This window comes from Salvelinus fontinalis, chromosome 20 (genome assembly GCF_029448725.1).
Source record: "Salvelinus fontinalis isolate EN_2023a chromosome 20, ASM2944872v1, whole genome shotgun sequence".
NCBI classification, from domain to species: Eukaryota; Metazoa; Chordata; class Actinopteri; order Salmoniformes; family Salmonidae; genus Salvelinus; species Salvelinus fontinalis.
The window spans coordinates 16277347-16304970 of record NC_074684.1 but is presented as its reverse complement, the minus strand read 5'-3'; the positions used below and the strand labels follow the sequence as shown (position 1 = coordinate 16304970).

Sequence of the window (27624 nt, the reverse complement as noted above, 5' to 3'; positions counted from 1 at the left end):
AAGTTAAACTCAATAAGTACAACAACAAAAAACATGAGAGCACTTAAGATGCATTTTCCTAAAGTGCTTAACAGCTAAGGACAGGGAGAAAATGCAAAGCCCAGGAAGCAGATTAACAACCGCTGCACTTCCTGGAGCGGCGCCAAGAAGCATCTCTCCGCTGTGTCTTATTTCAACTGTTCGATTTCATGCTAGATATGTAAATTGCTTCTGAAAGTCACACTGTACACCATATGGGACTGGGTTTTAGGACAGGAAGAAATACGTAGGGATCGGATGACATGGGGATATCAACATGGGAAATCTGCAGTGATGAAAGCGCAGAACGAACAGAAAAAAGCACCCAAAAAAGGCAACACCAAAGCCAAAATAGACTGAGGTAATACTTTCTAAACAAATCAAATAATGGCTGGCTGAAAAAAGAGCGTATGGGATGCCCTTTGGACCAAAATCAACCTTAAACCATAACATCCAAGCCTCAACATTGAATCTGTGAACTACTCAAATACCTTAAGACCAAAACACAAACCAACATTTTAGATTTGAGTAATTTAGCAGTCGCTCTTATCCAGAGTGACTTACAGTTAGTGCATTCATTTTAAGATACCTAGGTAGGACTACATAACAAGTAAATTTTTCCTCAGAGCTGGTAAGAAGGAAAACCACACAAACACACACACACACACGTCACCTTCATTCCATAGTGGGCGGAATAGCTATTAGCAAAATATGGATTATCTGTAAAGATAGACATGAACGGTGAGAGACAAACAAATATTGGGAATGACTACTATATCATTATCAGGTGACATCATTTTTCACAGGAATTCTGAAGAAAGGTTAGCCTTGACGAGGAGCAATCCTGTTAGATTCAAGTTTAATATCAAACATTTGAGTGACTGATTCCCAGTTATCCACCTACGACACATTCCCTTATCTGCATTTTCTCACACTGCAAGCCCCTTCAAAAATGCCTCCATATATTTTTTGCTGCAAAATGACAAATAAGTGTCGGTACGCGTCCGCTGACAAGGAGCAACCCTGCAGCTGTTCTTGTGCATACTGTTGGTGTTTGTGTTCCCAGGAGATGCAGACAAAGCGCTTGCAGGTCGTCCTCTAACCTGCCTTCTCATTAGAGGTCAGCATATTTGAACACAACAATGACCTGCCGCTCCGAGACTTAGGGGGCTAAGACGCTCAGCCAGAGGCAGTTTGACCAAATGTTCTCAATCTGTCCCATCCTTCACTGCTCACTTTCATTTACTGTGGTTGTCCATCGTAAGTTGGCCTAAGACGTCCTACCCCCGTCGCCCACTCTATTATGAATCCTCCCTCTCAAGGCACTTAATGGCAAGTAATCACACATAAATTCCAAATAAGTGCCCAAGATAGATTTAGAGCGCTTGGAGGGTTTTGTCCGAAGCTATTTCTAAGGTAAACAATTAGGCTGGCAGAGGTCTGGGTATAAAGATGGCAGTGCCATTGGCTGGCAGGGAGGGCAGGCTCATTAACCCAGCAAGCCTCTGTTGTGTTCACTCAAACCAGTCCAAAAGATGTGATCGGGTGGAAACTCGGGGGAGCGATACATTTCCTCGGATAAGATGGCCTAATAATGACTTCCTGCATTTAAAGCGAAAATAAAACACAAAAGCAACATGCACAATGCTGCAAAACAGCGTTTTATGGAGGCCTCTAATACCAGGAATATACTGTAATCTGTTTTTAGGGTTATGGAGACGTAGAGAGGAAGTCAACATCTGGTTCTCGTAGTCCACGCCTCTGGCCTGACAGTCTCTCTGACTCAATCAAGGAGAGGAACCATTTGGCAACGCTCTGAGGCCCAAAAACGCACCCCTCGTCTGCCTGTCTGTCCGCTCCTCTTCCTCTCCTTCAGGGTCATGTGAAAAATCCCAATTAACAGGAAACCCGAGAAACACACATGGTTGGACGTGAACTTGGAATATGTAAAACACCAGGGCCGTTAACAAGTGCCATGTTGAAATGTGATAGACTGCGTCAGCAGGTCGTAAAACCCTCTCAAGATCAATGTAATTATGAAAGCTTACACAGACTTTCCGGATAAGCGGAAGGAGAGGGTTGTGCTTTCTACCAAACAAGTGGAAGGTCTCCCCACCTGCCTTCCATTCCATCAGCTACAACAATGGTGAGTAAAAAACGTCCAAAACACCTGGAGGAGGGTGTCAATAAACACCCCTCATTCCAGGCCAAAGTGATGCACCCCATAAATCCTTTTGATTAGCTACAGTAGCACGGCTAAGTGCCACTTAAATCAAAACAAAAAAAGGGGAAGTAGCTCTGACCTTGAGATTTGGAAGTGTAATTTAACTGATCGTTACAAAAACAAAGCTGGTTCAGTTTCTGGACAAAGAGAGGGATGGAAAGAGGCGGCCGGGAGGGACGAAATTGAAAGCATGCATACATTTTTTTTTACAAAAATGTTTGAAGCCACCATAATGAGAATGGGGAGAGAGGTTTCAGAATATTCTTAGCTTTAAAAAAAATAAATAACAGGAAGTTCATGTTTCCAAGTGAAAAATAACAGATTAAATGAACCAGAGGGGTTTTGAACAGATTAACCAGCGATGGATTTGTGACCTGTGAGAAGTTTGTCAAACAAATAATTATGGAGGAAAATATTACTTTTAGAAGTGTGCTCTAAAATAAACTTGAAATTAAATGATTTGCACATATATTCCATCATTGTCTTCAACAGTATGATCAATGAAAATATCACAACAGCCATAAATAAGAATGTGATTGACCCTGGAGATAAAGCACAAATTTCCCATCTAATGGCAACCAGTGGGTTCACCGTCTCCAGGGGTCTATCAAATCCCTGTGTTTACAGTACAGGAGGGATGACATGACTCAGGGGCAAGCTTGGGTGCAAGTAGACAACTGACAAAGACCAGTCTCCCATTCTAACGGATGAGGGGGCTGCCTGGTAGCATGCCATGTCCAGAAAAAAACAGGAGACTCTGGAGCTAAGGTCTGGGAGAAAGCTAGCAGCTCCTTCAATACTTTACACTCCACAATCAGTGGCCTGGCCTGCTGTAAGAACTGCTGCAGATGGCTACAAGGTTCCACAATAGTCTTATGAGAACACATGCAGTGCCAAAGGTTGGGTGATAACCTGGAGGAGCCTGCGTCAAGGGCACCAACAGGGAAGTCAGTCAGCATTAATCCCGCCACTCCCTCTAGCCGGAACTTTCAAGAGGTGCCCTTGACTCCTGGGGTGTTTCCGTGAGAGGGCTCACGTCCGCTCTGCTCTGACAGCCAGGGACGATCAAGAACAGCATCAGTGTAAGGGTGAAGTAAGACTACCACCTCCTTGCCAAGTGTGTGTGTGTGTGTGTGTGTGTGTGTGTGTGTGTGTGTGTGTGTGTGTGTGTGTGTGTGTGTGTGTGTGTGTGTGTGTGTGTGTGTGTGTGTCAGTAAAAAGCTGGCTGGCCATAAGAGCTCCTCTGAAAAGCTTTTGTTTTTGAAAGAGGGAAAAAAAAGACTGGACTCGTCTCTGACAAAAAGAGGTCATGAGCCAAAAGAAAAAGACATATTGGACGAAATGTTGGAAATGTTCCTTTCTTCACTGTTATCACTTAGTAGACCAGGGTGGACTGAGGAGAGTAAGGGGGAAAATAAAGTAAAGCTAAAGTCAAGGCCAAAAGGCATCGTCCCATCAGGTTACCATTAAAACAACAATTTCACCTTATTGTACATTTCAAATTCTGATATCTGGAGGAAGAAGAGGAGGAGTAGGAGGAATATTGCCTTCATTTAACAGGGTGCCCCTTTGAGAACACATTCTCTTTTATGGTAATGACCTGGCCAGGAGGGTACAAAAAAAAAAAAAAAACACAGGAGACTCCATCTCTGGAGCTCAGGTCTGGGAGAAAGCTAGCAGCTCCTTCAATACTTTACACTCCACAATCAGGGCCCAGACAGACCATATAAATGGGGATTGAAGAGCTGCCAGTGCTACTGAGAATCCCATTAGTAAACACTCTGACACAAGGCCTTGACTGTGGCTTAAACAGAGCCCCTCTTTAACCAAGAAAACTACCCTAAAGACGGGCACTGGGCAACGTCAAGTCAGCCACTTTACTGAGCGAGGCTGAGCTGCCATTTCAGTAGGAATCCATAACAAAACGAGCATCAGTTTAAAAACGGGAGTGTAGCACTTACTATATTTCTCAATGCCAGAAACACATGTTATAGTAACTCAGAGCAAAACTCTTAAATACATTGTTATAATATCAGCATGTGGTTCTAAAAGCTGGGTTTGAGGTTCTCCAAAATCCCACAACGCTCCACTGTCAGCGTCACACGATGAATGACAAACTTCGTAAAAAGTAGGATACATTTGTGAGAATGAGGGGGGCGAATTGGGAGTCTACTTGTCAAGCCGCAGGTCCCATTTCATCACTGAGAACTTCCACGGCTATCAACAGTGGAAGGAGGGCTTTAGGTAGAAGTTGCTTCTCAAAGTGGATGCAACATGCAACAATTTCAAAGATTTTACTGAGTTACAGTTCATGTAAGCAAATCAGTCAATTTAAATAAATAAATTAGGAACTAATCTATGGATTTAACATGACTGGGAATACAGATATGTATCTGTTGATCACAGATACCTTAAAAAAAAGGTAGGGGCGTGGCCCAGTCAGTATCTGGTGGGACCACCATTTGCCTCATGCAGCACGACACATCTCCTTCGCATAGAGTTGATAAGGCTGTTGATTGTGGCCTGTAGAATGTTGTCCCACTCCTCTTCAATGGCTGTGCAAAGTTACTGGATATTGGCGCTAACTGAAACACGCTGACGTACACGTAAATCCAGAGCATCCCAAACATGCTCAATGGGTGACATTGCTGGTGAGTATGCAGGCCATGGAAGAACTGGGTCATTTGTAGCCTCCAGGAATTGTGTACAGATCCTTGTGACATGGGGCTGTGAATTATAATGCTGAAACATGAGGTGATTGCGGCGGATGAATGGCAAGGCAACGGGGCTGAGGATGTCGTCACGGTATCTCTGTGCTTTCAAATTACAATTGTGTTGGTTGTCCGTAGCTTATGCCTGCCCATACCTTAACCCCACCATGGGGCACTGTTCACAACGTTGACATCAGCAAACGTTGACATCAGCTCACCCACACAACGCCATACACGTGGCCAGCGGTTGTGAGGCCGATTAGACGTACTGCCAAAATCTCTAAAACGACGTTGAGGTGGCTTATGGTAGAGAAATTAACATTCAATTCTCTGGCAACAGCTCTGGTGGACATTCCTGCAGTCAGCATGCCAATTGCATGCTCCCTCAAAACTTGAAACATCTGTGGCATTGTGTTGTGTGACAAAGCTGCACATTTTAGAGTGGCCTTTTATTGTCCCCAACACAAGGTGCACCTGTGTAATGATCATGCTGTTTAATCAGCTTCTTGATATGCCACAACTGTCTGGTGAGTGGACTATCTTGGCAAAGTATCAATGTTCACTAACAAAGATGTAAATAAAATTTGTGCACAGCATTTGAGAGAAATAAGCTTTTTTGCATATGGAACATTTCTGGGATCTTTTATTTCAGCACATGAAACATGGGACCAACACTTGACATGTTGAGTTGATATTTTTGATCTGTGTATATTAGTTAATATACAGCACAGCTACATAGATATCTATTAGGGTCCATTATCTGCTACCTGGATTTTAACACAGTACTAAAAAAGAGAAAAGGCCTTTTAAGTTCTTACTGTTACCCTTACGGGCTACCCATTAGCCCGTAAAACAACCAAGGAAATACAAGCCAAATGTCACCTTCGCTGTGTGTGTGTGAAGAGGTCTTATCAGAACCTGTCTGCTGAATGTGCTTTTTAAATCAATCACTAAACAACCCAAAATATTTTTCTTCTATTGGTTGACATAGAAACATTTCTGGTCGTCCATCAAACTAGTGCAAGATGACAAAAAAAGCAAACAGCCAGCTCACAGTAGTGAAATGAAACGCACCATTTTAAACCACAATTAAATCAAATACTTCATTTCAGCGAAAACATTGGCTACCGCTATCAAAACCAGTATTCCTTTGAGGGGACGGAACGCATGTTAAATCGTTTGTTGGCAGCCGCTGTGCCTTTCAGCCCAATTTATGGATGGGCTCAGACTTCACAAAGGCCTCTGTTGACTGAAACAAAAGAAATGGATTAAGCTGACCCCGAAGCCTTTCCATCCCAGTCCCACCTTCTGCATGGTGACCCAATCAGCAGGCCCTCAGGGGCCAGACACTTGGGCCCGATCCAAGACTCCTGCGTACGTAGAGCCACTTCCCGCCCTCATGGTTCTCTCTGGTTTGTGTCAGTCTAATGAACAGTTTCTTAACTGTTCGGAGCCAAGCAGATGGAACTCTGGGAAGATTTACAGCACAGAGAACGAGGGGGTATGAAATCCACTCCTAGGTTCTGGCCAGCGAATACAGCTTACATTTGCACATTTTTTCAATTTATCTCTTATTGAATTAAGGGTTCAGACTCTTGGACGCCTTTCAGTAGGAAACGTAGAGGACTAAAGTACTGCAATTTTCTTAAAGGCTTCAGCTCGGACGTGATAAATGACGGGAGCCCGGCTGTGGAAGCGGAGTTTCAGGCTATGAGTCAGCGATAGAGAGGGCAAGCAGGTTAGGGCCCCATCTGGCCACGATAGGAGAAGCCAACAGAAGAGGCTTCTCTATAGTGGGTGGGTCTCTGACATGATCATTCAGACCATATTTCCATCCACACAGCCTCTGAATTCCATCACTAGGCATATTCTAATGGGTCTCCATGGTATTACTACTACTACGGAATGGATGCCAAAAAGAAGCAACGAATGACCGAAAAGGGTTCAGTCAAATAAGGCATGCCTAGTGCAGAGAGATTGAGAAAGCATAACGCTTTCATAGAAGAAGTCCGCTGGGAACTGACATTTTCAGAAACGACTCATCGTAAAACCAAAAATGGTTGAATATTCATTGAGAGTATCGCTATTTCGGGCATACCAGATGATCTTAACAAAATCTTGCTTTAAAAGGGGATCGCTATGTCACTTCATTAGTAGTTTTGCCATACTTAGCCCATCTCATGATAATCTATACTAAAGCTAATTGCTCTTTTGAAAGAGCGCATACTAAGCTGAAGTTTGAGCCCAGCACACAGGGAGTGAGAACAGACTCTGGCGTCTATCAGGGGGCACCATATGCTTTAGCTGCATGGGCCAGCAAGCTCTCTAGGGACCTCCATATACCCACATAGGCCTAACTGCTTTGGCAGACAAACCAGAGACACTATTCAGAAATCGCATCCTTGACCCTGTCATCAAACACCTGTTCCAAACATCCTGCCTGCAAGGGGAGGAGGATGGAGGGCTCTCAGCCTCAGGGCGGCTTTTTGAACTGGAGACGGACTGGTCAACCTCAAGGTCATTGATTTCTATTCTGTGTCTACCAAAGGAAAAACTCCATAGTGTGAAACCACAGGAAATAGCCTAATCTCCTCAGACAATTACAATGGAAACAGGCAAAACAGAATAACTTATAAACACATTTTAAGTTTATAAAAAGAGGCAAAACCCCAGCCTCCTGAAGTCTCTTGGAAATCACATGCAAGGTGCTGAAAGTGCCTCTTTAGTGAGTTACATATTCCATGTGCACACCATTACTCAACATAGCTTCCTTCCACCGATTCCTATGGGGACCTGGCCTTTCACTGTTAAGCACTAATGGGCTCTCACAGAGCACCTTTCTCAGTCTGCTGCAGTGTGTGTGTGTGTGTGTGCGCACTTCTTCCCCTCCTTTTAATGGTCAATGTCACCTCTCCATCAAGACATATCCTTAGCCCGAAAAGCACAGACTTCAATTAATGGTTGAGATTGGAGTCAAGCGGGGGTGACTGCTATATCCTCAGTCCAGCGTTATTGATTGTCAGAGTCATCTCAGGCGGAAGGCGAGACATGAATTTAAAGTGAGTCTTTGATGCATGGTGTCAGCCCAGTGCCCTGACGTCATTGACTGAATTTACAGCCTTTAGACACAAAAAGAGACATAGCTGCCAGGAATGGGCAGTTGAGGATTGGATGCTTCATGGGCCCGGAAAGGCTTACACTGATGATAACCCACTGACAAAGACAAGCTGTGACTGTGTTCTTTACTCACACAGCATTATTTATCACAATAACATAGAGGCCAAAACACCTACACTACGAGGTGTTCCTCCATCAAACACCCCCACCGCTATACAGTACCAAATGGATCTGTCTCTATTGACGAGGTCAAAGGTGAGAGAAATAAAAACATAGCCTTTTGAGATGGGTGCGGAGTAACTGAGCCCTGGCTCGGAGGCACATGAGCCAAATGGGATTGGACAAGCTCAAGAGCCCGGGTCAGACAGCAGTTAGAAACATGTGTCCCAGAGAAAAAACCTGCGAGAGATCAGCATTCTGTGTTTTGTGCAACAAACCCTAATGAGATTTTTCTCTGCGGGAGAATAAGGCCCTGTCTTTGGGGATCGGGTCGGTAAGATAAACACTGATGCAGTCACCCCTCACAACCCCAGGCCTCGCAGCGAAATAGCATTCATGCGGGCCAAAGCAAGACAAGCTTTTGGAAATGTGTCCTTGGGTTAGTGTTGGCGGGGCTGGATCCTCCTTATCGTCACTCATGTTCATGGAATATTTACAGGTAATGAAGAATGAATATTTGGCACATTTAGCTCAGACGAAGCTGAGCTGAGATCAGAGTTTGATTATAGGTCTGTGGTCCTATCAACAGGTTACAACAAGTACAGTATGACAAATACATGTAGAGCTCTTTCCAAACTAGCTAACTAACTCCCCATCCAACTTCCCTGCAAGAACTTTGAAAGAATACAGTGTGTCCTGCAGGTAACCAATGAAACGTATTGAAAGAGGGGGGAAGTTTCAAAGAGATTTCCATCTTTCTCATCTCTCTTTGAGGTCAGTCCACCTGAACTGCATTATCCGCCCCCCTCTTTTCTGCTTGGGGGAAAGGGGGGAGGGTGATGGTTTGTAGCAATGGTCAATTTAAAAGTCAGATAGCCATATATTACAATAACGTGCTCTGACAACTCTATTGACTCCAGTCCACATTTTTGGGGAAATAAAACAGTGGAACTAATATACAACACCTGTTTCTTTTCAGCATCCCCAGTATATCAAATATACAAACAGTGACAGCTGCGCCGCAGACTGAGATGGCAGAACCGGGCAATGTGAAGGACAGAGCCATGCGTTGTTCTCTGTGCTTTATCCTGTGGGCCCAGGTCAAATAGCTGAGAGCAGAGTGTAATGGTTAAGTCTAATATTTCACATATGACTTTTGAGGAGCACCATGCACTATCGATTTCTTCCATCTAAGCAGAGATTCAGAGAAGCAGCCCTATCGGGAGCCTGGTTTCAATTATGGGCTCCGTAAAGCCCTGTGATAGAGAGCTGACGTGATATACTGCCTGGTAGAGGCCAGGATCCATCCCATCCGCCTGCCTGCTGACGACCCACATGCCATTGTACCAGGTGAACGCTGAGGGAAGTTTTATACAGAGACCATCAAGCAAGGACAGGTTTATAATAGAGGACCGTGATATAGTGAGGTGACATAAGAAGGTGCTCTATCCCAGTACCTAGGATGGCGTCTGGAAATGAATATCGTAAACTTCAGGCTAGAATTGATGGAGGGATTCATTCAGCTGTAACCGAAGGTTAAAGACAAGTGGATGTGAAAGTAGTTGGAGACTTTGGAGTTCTTCCTCATTTGGAAAAGGAGAGGAAAACAGATATAAAAGAGTGGCAGTTGAATATAAAACTGTCAGTTATTAAAAATGATCTTGGAAATCGTTCCAGTTCCACTACCTTCAAAATCACAGGCCAAGAGGCTCTACAAAAACAATGGTGAAATAAATCTAACTCCGTTTACCTTATCTTCCCAATGCTAAAAGACGCATTTGTCATATAGTCAATGGCTACTTTGCTGAGGTCACTAAGTAGGCTTTGCCTCCAGAGCCACTGGCTTGAAGTTAAAGGGTCATGAACTTGCAGGGAACTTCAGGTCGATTCGACTCATCCTCCCATAGATGATCTAAGGCCTGGATACAGTCTAATTACTCCAGTCTCAGTCCTTTCAATCTGACAGTTGAAGTCATGCAACCTTGCTCAATCTCAGCATTTCCAATAACCAAGGGATATTTCCGTAGTGATTCCCATCAGTTCTCCTACACAAAAAGACTAAATTCCACATAAGAGATACATCTTTACGTGGTTTGTCCATGCCACGTTTTAGTATGAAATCGCTACAGGGAGATTAGAAATGGCAATGTGTTTGACTCAAGTGGGAGCAGGGGCTAGATCCACCCGTCTCTCTCCTTCTCATCTTGATGAGAGCCACTCAATGATATGAGCTGTATATGGCAAGTGTGCAGTCAAGCCTTTAGTGGCACCAACCAGTCCATTTCACCCATGTCACCGCTAGATGGAAGATGTCTTGAGCCAAACTAGATAAACTAGGAATAGTCTCAAAAACTGGAGACATTGACTATTGGCAAAACAACCCCAAAGATCTCTCCAATTCTACAAATGAACATGAAGGGGAATTGGGCTTCTGAAAATTACATTTCAAATGACCGTAAGAAAGCTCTATGGCGCGTCCTGAGAGTGCTGATAGCTCCAAATCACCACCACAGGACTGGGGCATATACAGCAGTACGTCTGAAATGAGGCCATAAACAGCTGTTAGAGCCAGATGTCCGGCCCAGTTGTTCAACGGTTGCAGGGGTGGAAGAGGGTTTGGAAAGATACCCTTCCGAGATGCTCCTTCTATACGACAGACAATCCAAAGAGAGAAACAGTAACAGTCTATCTGTGTTCTGTGCTGGAGTTGGCCAGGCATACTAGACTCGAGGAATTTACAATCAAGGCCATAGTCCACACAGCAGTCCACAAAAGGGAGCAGTTGTCTGTTATGAGGACGAGCCATTCCAAAGCCCTGATCACTCCGTTTAACTATTAGCGTTTCACCAGGATATTGTAGTTATTAATGAAACCTCTTTATTGACCAATTAAATAGATAAGCAGATACAAAATAAAACTTTGTCTTACAAATCTTCAAAAGAAGTGGCTCTATTGATTTACTCGCCCTCTCTTAATTTAAACATTTATTAATTGATTAGGCTACAGGCATTTTAATATTGTTGACATTACAGTGGCATTCCACAATAAGACACAAGCCATCTTCAATCATCTAAAAAAAAAACGAACTATCCTTACAGATACTTCATTATTTTGGGTCACATTTTTCTTCTGAGCACCTGGACACAATGCAGAATTTTAATCCCAGGGGCAGGAAATAGGTCACGGTTCCCTGAAGACTAGGCCTACCTCCAGCATCTAGGAAACTTCAACCACCCCTCCCTATCCACCAACCAGGATGTGCTCCCCTCCTCTCCAGCATCTAGGAAACTTCAACCACCCCTCCCTATCCACCAGCCAGGATGTGCTCCCATCCTCTCCAGCATCTAGGAAACTTCAACCACCCCTCCCTATCCACCAGCCAGGATGTGCTCCCCTCCTCTCCAGCATCTAGGAAACTTCAACCACCCCTCCCTATCCACCAGCCAGGATGTACTCCCCTCCTCTCCAGCATCTAGGAAACTTCAACCACCCCTCCCTATCCACCAGCCAGGATGTGCTCCCCTCCTCTCCAGCATCTAGGAAACTTCAACCACCCCTCCCTATCCACCAGGCAGGATGTGCTCCCCTCCTCTCCAGCATCTAGGAAACTTCAACCACCCCTCCCTATCCACCAGCCAGGATGTGCTCCCCTCCTCTCACGTTAACAGTTCCTACGACCAGTCAGGAGTATATATCTCTGAGTTTATGCCTTTTTCAGATTATTGTTTGAGTCCACCCAGCAGTCGGCAAAATACCTCAGGCCCGATCACATGTTTTTATATCCACATTTTTATTTTGTTGGTTTAGTTAACCTGGTGTTCATGAGGAAAAGTAAACATTCATTGGTTGATGATGCCATTGCCAAAAATATTTACAAGCTAAGGCAAATTATTGCCCCCCCAGAAATATGAAATCGTACTGGGGTTTCTCCTACCATAGTTTAGACAAACTCTCTCTTGTTGAGTTAGCATATGACTACCCCCTTGTGGGCATAGTTGAAAACAGCTCAATCTGTGTGGATTTCATCACCTGAGACTCGAAGTTTATCATTTTGAACAAACTATTTTTTTAAGGAGTAAAATACAAACATAGTCTATTAGACTAAACAATAGAAACTGTTGTGAAGACTGGGCCTACCTTAGGGCGTCTGACTGGCCTGTTTGTATTCATGTGAAACATGCAAGGGGGACTGTTTAAAACGTATTAAAGGTTCTCAGACCATGGCAGAATGTAATCCCTGTGCTCTGGCCTTCAGATCTGACAGCATATGATCTCATTCCACTGGTCTCTGGAATCACTGATAAAAACACAACATTTGCAAAGTAGAGTTCTAATCAGTGGAATATTCTGAGATTCTCTGCGTTCTTTAACCTCAGAAGGCTATATAACAGAAACACTGTACAATACATAGGTTAGTGACATGAGTGGATAAGGGAAACGTCTCTAGAAGGGATCAGCATTCCTCTTAAGATTATATAAGTTCAACTGCAAAGACAACATGTTATGTAAAGCATTGAACTGTATCCCTACCGTTTACTAAACATTAGGGGTTTAAGAATTCAATGTTGACCATTTGAGAAACACAAAACCACATCATCCATTTAATGGCATGCAGAATCCACTCATGTTTTGTTTCTCAACTGATGCTGGCTATTTCCTTTCCAGTTCTTTCAGAGACCGAAGTGGAGACAATAGCAGGCATAGCCAAAAACCCAGCATTCAGACTTACGTTCAGAGAGCAGGAGATGAAGTTCTGCAACAAGAGAAATTAAGCCTACCCCATTCTGTTTTCTCAACTGTTGGTCTGTGATGTAATGGGCTGGCTATTCTCATCCCAACAACTTTATCTAGAGGGGGTGAAAAATGGGGTCATCCAGCAGCACCTCATCCAGCAGCCGTGTTGGGAACTGGATAGTGTGGAACCCCAGGAGAAAGACCCCCATCTGTAGAATTTACTCCCGTAGTAAATTGTGAGGCATCTGTGCTTGGGCAAACAGACCTACTGGGTCTCCCTGGGCCTCAGATTCAGGGATTCTTCTTTAATGATGTGGAGAGCAAGGAGAAGCCACATGGCTGTGCTAGAACCATCCCACTGCCCTAGGCCCTAGGGGGACAGGGGCCACAGAGCAAGGCTCATGTCTCAATGTCTGCATCAAAAAAAATACATGGATGTTCCTTCTCCCTGGCTCCCTGACCACTCACACAATATAAAAGCCTGCTTTCTGGTTATTTCTGTTGTGGAAACATTATTTTACACAGTTAGGCCAGACTAATGTGTATGAATCAGAATCTGAATTGTATAGGTCTAACAAAGATTTAAATAAAAACCCAGTTTCAATGTTATTGAAGTATATCTTGTACTTGGAGATTAGAGGTTGACCGATTAATCGGAATGGCCGATTAATTAGTGTTATAAAAACCTGAAATCGGCAATCGGTAATTTTAGACGCCTATTTTGCCCCAATTTTTTTTTTTTTTTACACCTTTATTTAACTAGGCAAGTCAGTTAAGAACACATTCTTATTTTCAATGACGGCCTAGGAACGGTGGGTTAACTGCCTTGTTCAGGGGCAGAACGACAGATTTTTACCTTGTCAGCTCAGGGATTCAATCTTGCAACCTTACGGTTAACTAGTCCAACGCTCTAACAACCTGCCTCACGAGGAGCCCGCCTGTTACGCGAATGCAGTAAGAAGCCATGGTAAGTTGCTAGCTAGCATTAAACGTATCTTATAAAAATCAATCAATCATAATCACTAGTTATAACTACACATGGTTGATGATATTACTAGTTTATCTAGCGTGTCCTGTGTTGCATATAATCGATGCAGTGCGCATTTGCAAAAAAGGACTGTTGTTCCTACAAAGTGTACCTAACCATAAACATCAATGCCTATCTTAAAATCAATACATAGAAGTACATATTTTTAAACCTGCATATTTAGCTAAAAGAAATCCAGGTTAGCAGGCAATATTAACCAGGTGAAATTGTGTCACTTCTCTTGCGTTCATTGCACACAGAGTCAGGGTATATGCAACAGTTTGGGCCGCCTGGCTCATTGCGAACTAATTTGCCAGAATTTTACATAATTATGACATAACATTGAAGGTTGTGCAATGTAACAGGAATATTTAGACTTGTGGCATCTAACGGGATGCTCGTAAGCATTCATTCAAACAGCACTTTCCTGCGTTTTGCCAGCAGCTCTTCGCAATGCTTCAAGCATTGCGCTGTTTATGACTTCAAGCCTATCAACTCCCGAGATTAGGCTGGTGTAACCGATGTGAAATGGCTAGCTAGTTAGCGGGGTGCGCAATAATAGCGTTTCAAACGTCACTCGCTCTGAGACTTGGAGTGGTTGTTCCCCTTGCTCTGCATGGGTAACGCTGCTTCGGGGGTGGCTGTTGTCGATGTGTTCCTGGTTCGAGCCCAGGTAGCGGCGAGGAGAGGGATGGAAGCTATACTGTTACACTGGCAATACTAAAGTGCCTATAAAGACATTCAATAGTCAAAGGTATATGAAATACAAATCGTATAGAGAGAAATAGTCCTATAATAACTACAACCTAAAACTTCTTACCTGGTATAATTGAAGACTCATGTTAAAAGGAACCACCAGCTTTCATATGTTCTCATGCTCTGAGCAAGGAACTTAAACGTTAGCTTTCTTACATGGCACATATTACACTTTTACTTTATTCTTCACTTTTGTTTTGCATTATTTAAACCAAATTGAACATGTTTAATTATTTATTTGAGGATAAATTTATTTTATTGATGTATTATAATAAGTTAAAATAAGTGTTAATTCAGTGTTGTTGTAATTGTCATTATTACAACAATTATATATAAAGTGGGTTTTTTTAAATGTTTTTTTTTATTTTTTATTTTAAATCAGCCGATTAAATCGGTATCGGCTTTTTTGGTCCGCCAATAATTGGTATCGGTGTTGCAAAATCATACATCGGTCGACCTCTACTGGAGATTGTTACATTTGTGAAAGAGCTGGCAAAAAGATGTGATAGGATTACTATGCCCTACTAGTCTCTCTTCTCTGACTCAGTCTCTCAAGCACGAGGCCTAATTACCCAATTAGAACAGCAAACACTCAGCTAGGGAGCTGTTGGTTATTTTCATGTTCAAAATGTTAAGTAGGCATTAGAAATGGATTATTGAGTTAATGCTTAAGAAACACTTCCACCAACAAACTACAGTGTGGGGTACCCAACTACAAGTGCCCTACAATTAGCATAGCCAAGCTGTGTTTACACAGGCATAGCCCCCTAGAACTAATAGATATACCAGAACTGAGCTGACCCTCACAACCAGACCCATTCTTTTGTGATTTATGTTCTGTTTGTAATAAAGCTGTATGAGGCAGCATTACATTAAATCAAGAGTTTCACCCTTCCTTCTTTACGTCTCATAGCATGAGCCCAAAAAAGGTACTTTTGGAGGCATTGGGTGTGTGCGTCAAAGGAGTCTATTAAAATTAGTGCTCCTTCCAAGAGTTTTCCTTGCAAAGAGTCGGAAGCAAGGGGCACTTTTAGGTAGTGGTGGCAATAGAGAGCAGTAGTAATGGAGTATTTGTGTAGGCACTAACTCCGTCATGGCTCATTGGCCAAAGCCTATGGGGAAATGAATGGAGGTTTTGGATAAACGCAGAAAATAAGGTATGTGGTAAACACAGGCTTAGGAGATCTTATACGTTTTGTTCTATAATCTTCATCAGCTAACATACCTTTTGTGAATTTATGTCATCAAAACAAGCACATAAAGGCTTCAGAATTCATACTGATTATCTCAGAGAGCAAAACATATTAGATCTCTCTCTAAGCCTGTTTTTCAGCATTTATCCCAAAACCCTATTCTTTCCCCATTCATTTCCCCCATACGAATGGCCGAACAAACCAGAGGTAACTCATTTCCGTTTTTTAGGACTTCAAGCCGGCGAGCTCTATGTATGAGGAAACCAACAAAGATCAAGAATAATGACTTCAAGCCGAGCTCGTGGGTGAATTAATTTTGAAATTGGAACTCCCTCACCATTTCACACCCTACATGCAGGTGTTCAAATAAATGGCTGGAGCGAAAGTGATGTCACTGCTTTATGACAATGCAAGATCAAAGACCAATTACAAACCACATTTATAACATTTCAGATAAAACAGCCGACACGAGAAGTTGCAAAACCAGACCGTTCAGAATAAACAAACTTTGTTCTAAAACTGTCACGTCTCATCTTAGAAAAACCCAACAAAACATCTTTGACACAGGCTATAAAGCCTACATTGGTTAAAAGGTAGAATCCTTAGTTGCTACACCCATTGTTGGACTTATAAAATAATGATATATAGGCATACCAATTGATTCAAAATAATAATAATTACACTGAACAAAAATATAAATGCAACATGCAAAAACAAAGTGTTGGTCCCACGTTTCATGAGCTGATTTCTTTAGATGCACAAAAAGCTTTTCTCTCACATTTTGTGCACAAATTTGTTTACATCACTGTTGGTGAACATTTCTCCTTTGCCAAGATAATCCATCCACCTGACAGGTGTGGCATATCAAGACGCTGATTAAACAGCCTGATCATTACACAGGTGGACCTTGTGCTGAGGACAATAAAAGGCCACTCTAAAATGTGCACAGATGTCTCAAGTGTTGACGGGAGTGTGCAACTGGTATGCTGACTGCAGGAATGTCCACAAGAGCTGTTGCTGAGGAATTTTATGTTCATTTCTCTACCATAAGCCGCCACCCAAGTCCTTTTAGAGAATTTAGTAGTACGTCCAACCGGCCTCACAACGTGTACGGCGTCGTGTGGGCGAGCGGTTTGCTGATGTCAACATTGTGAACTGAGCGCCCCAGGGTGGAGGTTGGGTTATGTTATGTTATGGGCAGGCATAAACTACAGACAACGAACACAATTGCATTTTATCGATGGCAATTTGAATGCACAGAGACACCACGACGAGATCCTGAGGCCCATTGTCGTGCCATTCATCTGCCGCTATCCCCTCATGTTTCAGCATGATAATGCACAGCCCCATATCACAAGGATCTGAAGACAATTCCTGGAGGCTGAAAATGTCCCAGTTCTTCCATGGCCTGCCTACTCACATTGTGTTGAAAATCCCAAATTGCTTGCATAGTCAACTTACACACAGCTCTGACACACACACTTATCCCACCAGACATGCCACCAGGGGCTTTCATAGTCCCCAAATCCAGAGCAAATTCAAGAAAGTGTACAGTATTATATAGAGCCCTTATTGCATGGAACTTCATTCCATCTCATATTGCTCAAATAAACAGCAAACCTGGTTCCAAAAAACAGACAAAGCAACACCTCACGGCACAACGCCTCTCCCCTATTTGACCTAGATAGTTTGTGTGTATGCATTGATATCTAGGCTACGTGTGCCTTTTTAAAAATGTATGTAGTTCTGTCCTTGAGCTGTTCTTGTCTATTGATGTTCTGTATTATGTTTCATGTTTTGTGTGTACACCAGGAAGAGTAGCTGCTGCTTTTGCAACAGCTAATGGGGATCATAATAAAATACCAAATACCCATTGAGCATTTGTAGGATGCTCTGGATTGACGTGTACGACAATGTGTTCCAGTTCCCGCCAATATCCAGCAACTTTGCACAGCCATTGAAGAGGAGTGGGACAACATTCAACAGGCCACAATCAACAGCCTGATCACCTCTCTATGTGAAGGAGATGTGTCACGCTGCATGAGGCAAATGGTGGTCACACATATACTGACTGGTTTTCTGATCCACAGTCCTACCTTATTTAAGGTATCTGTGACCAACAGATGCATATTTGTATTTCCAGTCATGTGAAATCCATAGATTAGGGCATAATTAATGTATTTAATTTGACTGATTTCCATATATGAACTGAACAACACCTCCACTTCGTTGATCCTCAACACTGGGACTCAACAAGGGTGCATGCTCAGCCCCCTCCTGTACTCCCTGTTCACCCATGACTGCATGCCTAAGCACGCCTCCAACTCAATCATCAAGTTTGCAGACGACAGCAGTACTACGCTTGATTACAAACAATGACGAGACGGCCTACAGGGAGGAGGTGAGGGCTCTGACAGTGTGGTGCCAGGAAAATAACCTCTCACTCAACGTCAACAAAACAAAGGAGATGATCGTGGACTTCAGGAAACAGCAGAGGGAGCACCCCCCTATCCACATCGACGGGACCACAGTGAAGGTGGAAAGCTTCAAGTTCCTCAGCGTACACATCACTGACAAACTGAAATGGTCCACCCATACAGACAGTGTGGTGAAGAAGGCGCAACAGGAGGCTGAAGAAGTTTGGCTTGGCATCTAAAGCCCTCACAAACTTTTACAGATGCACAATTGAGAGCATCCTGTCGGGCTGCATCACTGCCTGGTACTGCAACTGCACCGCCCGCAACCGCAGGGCTCTCCAGAGGGTGGTGAGGTCTGCACAACGCATCACCGGGGGCAAACTACCTTCCCTCCAGGACACCTACAGCACCCGATGCCTCAGGAAGGCCAAAAAGATCAAGGACAACAACCACCCGAGCCACTGCCTGTTCACCCCGCTATCATCCGGAAGGCGAGGACAGTACAGGTGCATCAAAGCTGGGACCGCATCCAAGCTGGGACCGAGAGACTGAAAAACAGCTTCTATCTCAAGGCCATCAGACTGTTAAATAGCTATCCCTAGCACTTAAGAGGCTGCTGCCCTATATACATAAGACTTGAAATCCCTAGTCACTAATATTGACATATTTTGCATTACTCATCTCATATGTATATACTGTATTCTATTGTCAGAGCGGCATAGACTGATACATTGCTCATCCATATATGTTTATATCCTTAATTCCATTCCTTTACTTAGATCTGTGTGTATTGGGTATATGTTGTGAAATTGTTAGATATTACTTGTAAGATATGACTGCACTGTCGGAGCTAGAAACACAAGCATTTCGCTACACCCACAATAACATCTGCTAAACACATTTATGTGACCAATACAATTTGATTGCCTTGAGTTGGGAGCAATCAGCCAACGAAGAAGAAAATGGACAACTTTAAAATGGGGATGGCCTCTGTGGCGCTTCCCATGCTGTCACAGACGCTATGATGGCACAGATACAAAGATGAGTCCTATCTATCTCTATGGCGCTATCTGCCCTCTAATTGGCTAGAATGGTCCTACCTGATCTCGCCTCCCTTCTGATGCCATGTATTTCCATTGTTAAAGCGGTCACTTGACTGTCTTGTAAATGTAATCTAGCATCCTATGCTTTTTTTTCACAGTAGGTAACTAACGCTAGCTAGCAAAGGTTACATGTACACATAGCTAGCAATGGCAAGCTAAGCTAGCAAGGCTAGGAGGGGCAATGAATGTAATTAGTTGTTGCAGTATATTTTGCCAGCAGTCATAACACAGGGATTATTTAGAACAAAAGAGAAAAAGCATGTATGGTTTCTTACTTTAGTTCATCCCGACAAAGCTAGGTGCTTGCCTGAGTGTTGTTAGTCAATCAAATAGCAGTGTGTGGAAAAACTAGCACCAAGCACTATGTGTAAACGATGCGCCTCTAACTTCCGCTAGGCAGCGTTTCTTCCAAATGACTTTCAAAATAAAAGTTGTGCAAAAGTGTCGACTAAGATAAAACGTTTTTTTTTTTTTTTACTATTATAGCAACTGACCTGAATTAAATAACGAGATTAATTATTTTATATATATAATATTTCAATTTATGAAAATGTATGAATATGTTTCAAATTGAATTGTTTCGAAAAGCTAAAAAACACTAGTACCTGTACACTGAGTACCATGTCTCTTCAGCTAACGTTCCACTCCTTGTCATTGCCAAAGAGACTGGCCTTTCGGCAATCTCAACATTCAACAGAGTTAAATAGCAATGGCGTCTTTTTGTAGGCACAACTCCGCCATTGCTAGAAATAAAGTTAGTATTTTCCATGACATGTGGACCCTCAAATATAATAGTAAAGTAAAAAACAAACATTTAGCTAGCCAAGTTGTTGTATTTTGAGATGTAAAATCAAAGTTAAGATGTGTTTGGAATTGCAGTATGTATTCACTTTGAGAATTTAGAAAGTAAGCTAGGCATAGCCAGGAGAGAAAAGGGTGGTGCAGCACCCCCTAAAAAACCAATAAGAAAAAAAAATGTAAACAAAAATGATATACAGTACCAGTCAAAAGTTTGGACACACCTACTCATTCAAGGGTTTTTCTTTATTTTTTACTCTTTTCTACATTGTAGAATAATAGAAGACATCAAAACTATGAAATAACACATCATGGAATCATGTAGTAACCAAAAAAGTTATATAAAATATATTTTGAGATTGTTCAAAGTAGCCACCCTTTGCCTTGATGACAGCTTTGCACACTCTTGGCATTCTTTCAACCAGCCTCACCTGGAATGCTTTCACAACAGTCTTGAAGGAGTTCCCACATATGCTGAGCACTTGTTGGCTGCTTTTCCTTGAATCTGAGGTCCAAATGATCCCAAACCATCTCAATTGGATTGAGGTCGGATGATTGTGGAGGCCAGGTCATCTGATGCAGCACTCCATCACTCTCCTTGGTCAAATAGCCCTTACACAGCCTGAAGGTGTGTTTTGGGGTCATTGTCCTGTTGAAAAACAAATGATAGTCCCACTAAACGCAAAGCAGATGAGATGGTGTATCACTGCAGAATGCTGTGGTAGCCATGCTGGTTAAGTGTGCCTTGAATTTGAAATAAATCAGTGTCACCAGCAAAGCACCCCCACACCTCCCCCTCCATGCAGAGATCATCCGTTCACCTAATCACAAAGACACAGAGGTTGGAACCAAAAATCTTAAATTTAGACTCATCAGATCAAAGGACAGATTTCCACCGGTCTAACGTCCATTGCACGCGTTTCTTGGCCCAAGCAAGTCTCTTCTTATTGGTGTCCTTTAGTAGTGGTTTCTTTGCAGCAATTTGACCATAAAGGCCTGATTCATGCAGTCTCTTCTGAACAGTTGATGTTGAGATGTGTCTGTGAAGCATTTATTTGGGCTGCAATCTGAGATGTGGTTAACTCTCATGAACTTATCCTCTGCAGCAGAGGTAACTTTGCGTCTTCCTTTCCTGTTACGATCCTCATGAGAGCGTTTCATCATAGCGGTTTTTGTTACTGCACTTGAAACTTTCCAAGTTTTTAAATTTTCCAGATCGACTGACCTTCATGTCTTAAAGTAATGATGGGACTGATGTTTCTCTTTGCTCATTTGAGCTGTTCTTGCCTAATATGGACTTGGTCTTTTACCAAATAGGACTATCTTCTATATACCCACCCCTACCTTGTCACAACACAACTGATTGGCTCAAACGCATTAAGGAAAGAAATTCCACAAATTAACTTTTAACAAGGCACACTTGTTAATTGAAATGTATTCCAGGTGACTACCTCATGAAGCTGGTTGAGAGAATGCAAAGTGTGCAAATCTGTCATCAAGGCATAGGTTGGCTACTTTGAAGAATCTCCTTAAAAATATACTTTGATTTGTTTAACACTTTTTTGGTTACTACAGTACATGATTCCATGTGTTATTTCATAGTTTTGATGTCTTCACTATTATTCTACAATGTAGAAAATAGTAAAAATAAAAACCCATGAATGAGTACCTGTGTCCAAACCTTTGACTGGTACTATCTATCTATCTATATAATTTTTTTTTTAAATGAGTGCACTGGGCCTTTTACTAGTCCTGTATTGGCAGACCAATATAGCCTTCTGTAGCACAGCCCCAAAATGTTTTTCATTGACGCAATACATCTGTTTATTGCATAAACCATGCATGCATTGGATTGCAATGCTGGCAAAATCATCCAGTCCAGTTAAATTTATTAGTGTAGACTATACCAAGTGTAGGCTATGACATATGGTCAGCGGCCGATCAAAATAGTGGCACAAAGTCTCCAGGGGGTACAGAGGAGTTGTCTATGCATTCTAAAAGGAAAAGGTTCCTGATGTATAATATAGGGGATTGAAACTGAGGGAACCCCTATAAGATCTTCAAATAACCCTTTTTGAGATAGTGATAATGTTAGCAGTGTGATTAGGTTTAAAATCAGATTTTAAGAGAAAATCTATTAATCCTGTATGTGGGGGTTTATGACTTTGTGGCTGTGGTAACTAGTGACGACCCTGGTACCCAGGCTAAAATAACACTGGCAGTCCAACCGCTTTTACATTTGCAGTCTTCCAGACAAATCAAATAAGACTGTGTGAAAACAACTATTTTTGCAAGTATTAACAACTTAAATTGAATTAGGTGAAATATACAAAATGTTTTATATTTACATTAAAAGCAAGCACACACATACAGTATCTACTCCAATAAAAGCTGCTCTGCCCCCTCAAGAGCCTTCTCCGTTTCTTCAACTTCCAAGGAGAAATTATCCCTCTCCTGCACGAGATGCTCCCGAGCCTCCATGAGATCCTTCATGGACTTTTGAACTTCCTGGAAATGAACAAACAATGACCATTTCAACAAGCTCTAGCTTGAACAGACTTACCAGGGGTTGACATTAAGCTCTCAAAGGCACTTGCCATCAGGAATACACACAGGATTAATTATGCTTATGTCAAAGATAATGAACTTACTGTTAGTTGTGCACTTTGTTCTGTTGCCATGTCACCAAATGTCCACAGTTCACTTAACAGATCCCGGGATACATTCTGCATCGTATGAGATATAAAAAAATGACGTCTACATCAAATAAAAATAAATCACTACAATTACAAAGCCAGATTCCTGCAAACAAGGTCCTCTGTAACATTTGAGTCTAAAGGCATTTTCACACATAGATTTGTGCTTTGTTCGAATCAGAGTTTGATTATTTGATACATTGTATTTATTTTCCCATTTGGTCTGGTTAGTTTCTCAATGCCAAATGTCAAACTAAAACTCCCAAACAACACCATGTGTCCATGCAAGTAATTTGTTTATTGGACAAAAATGCTCACCTTAAATCCATCTATGATTATCACTTGTCCCAATCTTCAAATTACTTTCATTTTGGTTTTCATATGGGGGGGAAAAAACGCAATAGCCGCTCTAACTGCAATGTGAATAGGATATATTCAGTAGCCTATATCTCCGGTACAACCCCCCTTCTCCCCTAACCTGAATCGGATGCACTCAAATACGCTGCTACTAAAAATAATGTTTCAGAGATATCAAGTTATGATGCAGCAAGCATTTCATCAAATGCTCGCAGTCAAACAACCAACAATACTGCACGACTGGTTCTTTTCCTGTGTTTGGTCCGAACTGCATTCTCACCTGCAGCGAACAGCCCCACTGTACGAATTGAATCGGAGCACCCTCTGTTAGCGAACCCCGGTGCGTTGTTTAGTGCCCTCCAGAGTGCGGATAGAGTTCACAACAGTCCAAACAAACTGAAGTAAGGGGGTAAAGCACCAGAGTAGGAAAACTGTACCAAACAAATTCGGTGTGAAAGCCCCCTAAGTAGTAACAGACTGTTCAACAATATTGATGAAAAAAACAAGTGAAGGTCCTAACCTCCACCACTCGCTGTTGATCCTCATTTTGCAGTGCAGATTCTCTAATTCTCTCTCCCAAAACTGAGAAATAAAGTCATAAAAACAAATTAGGTGTCCCCTTTAATCTTTGGATTAATTGTCAAAGTAGAGAACACACGATTTTGTATGGGTCCAAATTCTACAAAAACAAAAAAGTACCATATGCATTTCAGGTAAAATAACAATCCTGTTTATCTCACAGGACTATTATCTAGCAACAGCAAGCTAGCTAAACGACTTGCATGTCGTAAACCGTCTCAAATAGAACCCAGTTCTATTTTAACACCTGGCTACAAACGTAACGTGGCCAGTCTAGTCAGGATGTAATGATTACCTGGATCAATATTTCCAGCGACTAGTAGCGCATGGCAGTCCTTCAGATGTTTCTTGATGTCGGCATTGGTTCCTTGGAGGTCACTGTATTGTTGCTCCAGCTGGGCAACTTTTAGCTGCAAAATTAAATGAACAGAGAGAGACAATGAGTGCACAAGATAGCCCTGAACAGAAGAGATAACATTGCACTCTTCTCGAGATGTTCCATTCAACAGCCCATAGAGAAAACCTAGTGCAGTTATGCTCACATATACATTTGGAAAGTAGTGAATCATCCCTTTAATGAACTTACCTGTGTTTCTGAATTTTTTTTCTGCAGTTCCTCATTGGCTTCCACTAAAAGTTGATTCTGACCCTTCAGTTCTGACTGCTGCTGTCCATGTCTGGTGGAAGCTCTATCAAAAGACAGAATGCTATGATCACTTTTTTATTAGCAAATGTATTTCTCCCAACTTTAAAAAATGTTAAAGGGAAATCTTACCCTTTATGCATTTTGGCTACAAAATAATTTCTGGAAAAAAAGAGGAGAAAGCTAGTGGGTCTTAAAATGCCTAAACACTTAGATAGCCTTAGTTATCTCTCCTTTGTTAAATGAAAGTTACCTTGGAACGTTCTCTTTGTGAGGCTTAGAAATAGCTGTTTTTGGAACTAAACTGAAGTCTGACGGTATGGATGTCGCTTTGAATTCGTATTTATTGGCCGCTCTCTTCATTTCTGCAGAACTGCCATCAGGTCACACACCTGAAATAGAAGAAATATCAAATGAAAACAATCCAGATTCTTGCTAGTTACATTTTTGCCGAATGACAAGACAAACACCGAAAACACTGCTATTTGAAAAAGGGGCTTGAACTGAGGTGCGAATGCAGGAACTGAAGTGTAGGAAACTAATAACTTCAACTTACTCTGTCCGCATCTAGTAATTTGATGCCATCATAACGTTACTGTGATACAATCCCCCAAAAAATAAAAAGCAACTTTGATAAATATACTGATCAAAAATATAAAACTCAACAATTTCAACAATTTTACTGGGTTACAGTTCATATAAGGAAATCAGTCAATTGAAATAAATTCATTAGGCCCTAATCTATGGATTTCACATGACTGGGAATACACATATGTATCTGTTGGCCACAGATACCTTAAAAACCAGTCAGTATCTGGTGTGACCACCATTTGCCTCCTGCAGCACGACACATCTCCTTCTCATAGAGTTGATCAGGCTGTTGGTTGTGGCCTGTGGAATGTTGTCCCACTCCTCTTCAATGGCTGTGCGACGTTGCTGGATATTGGCGGGAACTGGAACATGCAGTTATACACGTCAATCCAGAGCATCCCGAACATGCTCAGCGGGTGACATGTCTGGTGAGTATGCAGGCCATGGAAGAAATGGGACATGTTCAGCTTCCAGGAATTGGGTACAGATACTTGAGACATGGGGCCATGCATTATCATGCTAAACCATGAGGTGATGGCGGAGCATTAATGGCACGTCAATGGGCCTCAGGATCACGTCACCGTATTTCTGTACATTCAAATGGCTATCAATAAAATGCAATTGTTTTTGTTCTCTGTAACTTATGCCTGCCCATACCATAACCCCACCGCCTCCATGGGAAACTGTTAGCCCACACAATGCCATACACGTGGTCTGCGGTTGTGAGGCCGGTTCGACGTCCTGAAAACGTCTGAAACGACGTTGGAGGCAGCTTATGGTAGAGAAATTAACATTCAATAATCTGGCAACAGCTCTGGTGAACATTCCTGCAGTCAGCATGCCAATTGCACGCTCCCGCAAAACTGTCATTGTGTTGTGTGACAGAACTGTACATTTTAAAGTGACCTTTTATTGTCCACAGCACAAGGTGCACCTGTGTAATGAGCATGCTGTTTTGTTGGTTATTTTTACCCCCTTTTTCTCCCTAATTTCGTGATTATGATCTTGTCTCATTGCTGCAACTCCCTAAAGGCTTGGGATAGGCGAAGGTCGAGTCATACATCCTCCAAAGCATGACCCTCGAAGCCACGCTTCTTAACATCTGCTCGCTTAACCCGGAAACCAGCTGCACCAATGTGTCGGAGGAAACGCTGTTCAACTGACGACCGAAGTCCGCCACAAGGAGTCGCTAGAGCGCAACGAGCCAAGTAAAGCCAAACCCTCCCCTATGTGCACCACCCTATGGGACTCCAGGTCACGGCCGGTTGTGACACAGCCTGGGATCGAACCCCAGGGCTGTAGTGACGGCGCAACACTTTAATACAGTGCCTTAGACCGCTGCACCGCGATCAAGCTGTTTAATCAGCTTCTTGATATGCCACACCTGTCAGGTGGATGTATTATCTTCGCAAAGGAGAAACGCTCAGTAACATCTGTGCACCAGATTTGAGAGATAAGCTTTTGTGCATTATGGGGATCTTTTGTCAGCTCATGAAACCAACACTTTACATGTTGCGTTTATTTTTGTTCAGTAACGTTATATATTGATAGTCCTAACATTAGGTCTATGTTATCTAGCTGCTACATAGCTAGTTAATACGTTTGCTAACGTTAGTGGCTCAATTCCTAGAGTATCTTGGCTACAGCTAGCTAGCAAGCTAACGACAACGTTAGCTAGCTTCCTTCACCATGGAGTGGAGTTTAGTCCGCTAACGTTAACGATCATCAGCATCAAGGAGAAGTAGTAAGGTAGCTAACTCTCATTTACACCTCCACACCCACAGAATAAAACAATACTTAATGAACAATTATTCAGACTTATCCAATATAGCAATAAAACGACGCTCCCTTACCGTGTATTGTACTCAAATGACAAAACCAGAGAAACTCACTTTTTGAAAAGAGACCAAAGATTTGAAAAATAAATATATTTGAAAATTGTGGGAACGTCACTTCCGTACCACTTGGTTTCAACACCAGTTTTTTGTTTTTTTTACCTTACCAAAATATTCCGACAGAGAGCGCATTTTACAGTAAAATAATCTTGCTTCTCAGATAAAAAGTATCCCCCTTTAAAATCAAATTGTATTCGATACATATAAGGTGCATAAAAATGAGTATGTGCTAGCCGTGCAGTTCATGAATCAATATCAATATTAACAATACAAGAGTCAAGACAAAAATAACAAGTAATAGAAGAGGTAGTAGGAGTAGTAATAGTGGTCTGTATTTACACGGTATTTACAAATATAGAATGGGTAGTGGCTTGATCATGGAGTAGAGTAAATTACATATAATAAAACAGCACGGTTGACTGTGTGAGAGAGTTCTGAGTGCGTGCTTGTGTGTGTGAGTTTATGGGTTTGTGTGAGTGTGTTTGTGTGTAAATGTGTGTGTAGGGGTTGGATGTGTCGGTAGTTAGTGCAAATAATCTCTGAGGTGAAGGTCTGTGCAGGGAGACAGCTAGAGTTAGCTGTATAGCATTCTGATGGCCTGGTGGT

The 27624-nt window shown here is 42.3% G+C and overlaps 2 protein-coding genes across 8 annotated transcripts in view; both read right to left on the bottom strand.

Moving 5' to 3' along the window:
- LOC129817393 (protein dispatched homolog 1-like) overlaps nt 1-19825 on the bottom strand; it is a 72637-nt gene extending 52812 nt beyond the window's left edge. The window contains exon 1 of the mRNA XM_055872576.1: nt 19735-19825. The gene's annotated coding sequence lies outside the window, so the exon portion shown is untranslated. The remainder of the gene's footprint in view (nt 1-19734) is intronic.
- LOC129817394 (uncharacterized) lies at nt 16326-27114 on the bottom strand. Of its 7 annotated transcripts, none has more exons than XM_055872580.1 (9): nt 26977-27113; nt 25328-25548; nt 24786-24924; nt 24665-24715; nt 24476-24578; nt 24185-24299; nt 23831-23892; nt 22909-22983; nt 16326-22765 (listed from the first exon to the last, which is right to left on the bottom strand). In XM_055872580.1, exons 3-9 carry the CDS (start codon nt 24893-24895, stop codon nt 22634-22636), a joined length of 648 nt encoding a protein of 215 aa, XP_055728555.1. In that variant the 5' UTR covers nt 24896-24924; nt 25328-25548; nt 26977-27113; the 3' UTR covers nt 16326-22633. The 7 variants fall into 7 exon arrangements, with proteins under 7 accessions (XP_055728555.1, XP_055728559.1, XP_055728556.1 ...); XM_055872584.1 differs by having other exon boundaries at nt 22130-22765; nt 24665-24694; XM_055872581.1 differs by having other exon boundaries at nt 22130-22765; nt 25328-25485.
- Between the last annotated feature and the right edge of the window lie 510 nt (nt 27115-27624).

What these genes read in the sequence shown, in the direction of transcription:
- LOC129817394 (XM_055872580.1), bottom strand. Translation starts at nt 24,895, where the DNA reads ATGAAGAGAGCGGCCAATAAATACGAATTCAAAGCGACATCCATACCG. An exon ending in CACAAAGAGAACGTTCCAAG is followed by an intron (nt 24,716 to 24,785) that starts GTAACTTTCATT and finishes AAGACCCACTAG; the next exon opens with CTTTCTCCTCTTTTTTTCCA. An exon ending in GTAGCCAAAATGCATAAAGG is followed by an intron (nt 24,579 to 24,664) that starts GTAAGATTTCCC and finishes GTCTTTTGATAG; the next exon opens with AGCTTCCACCAGACATGGAC.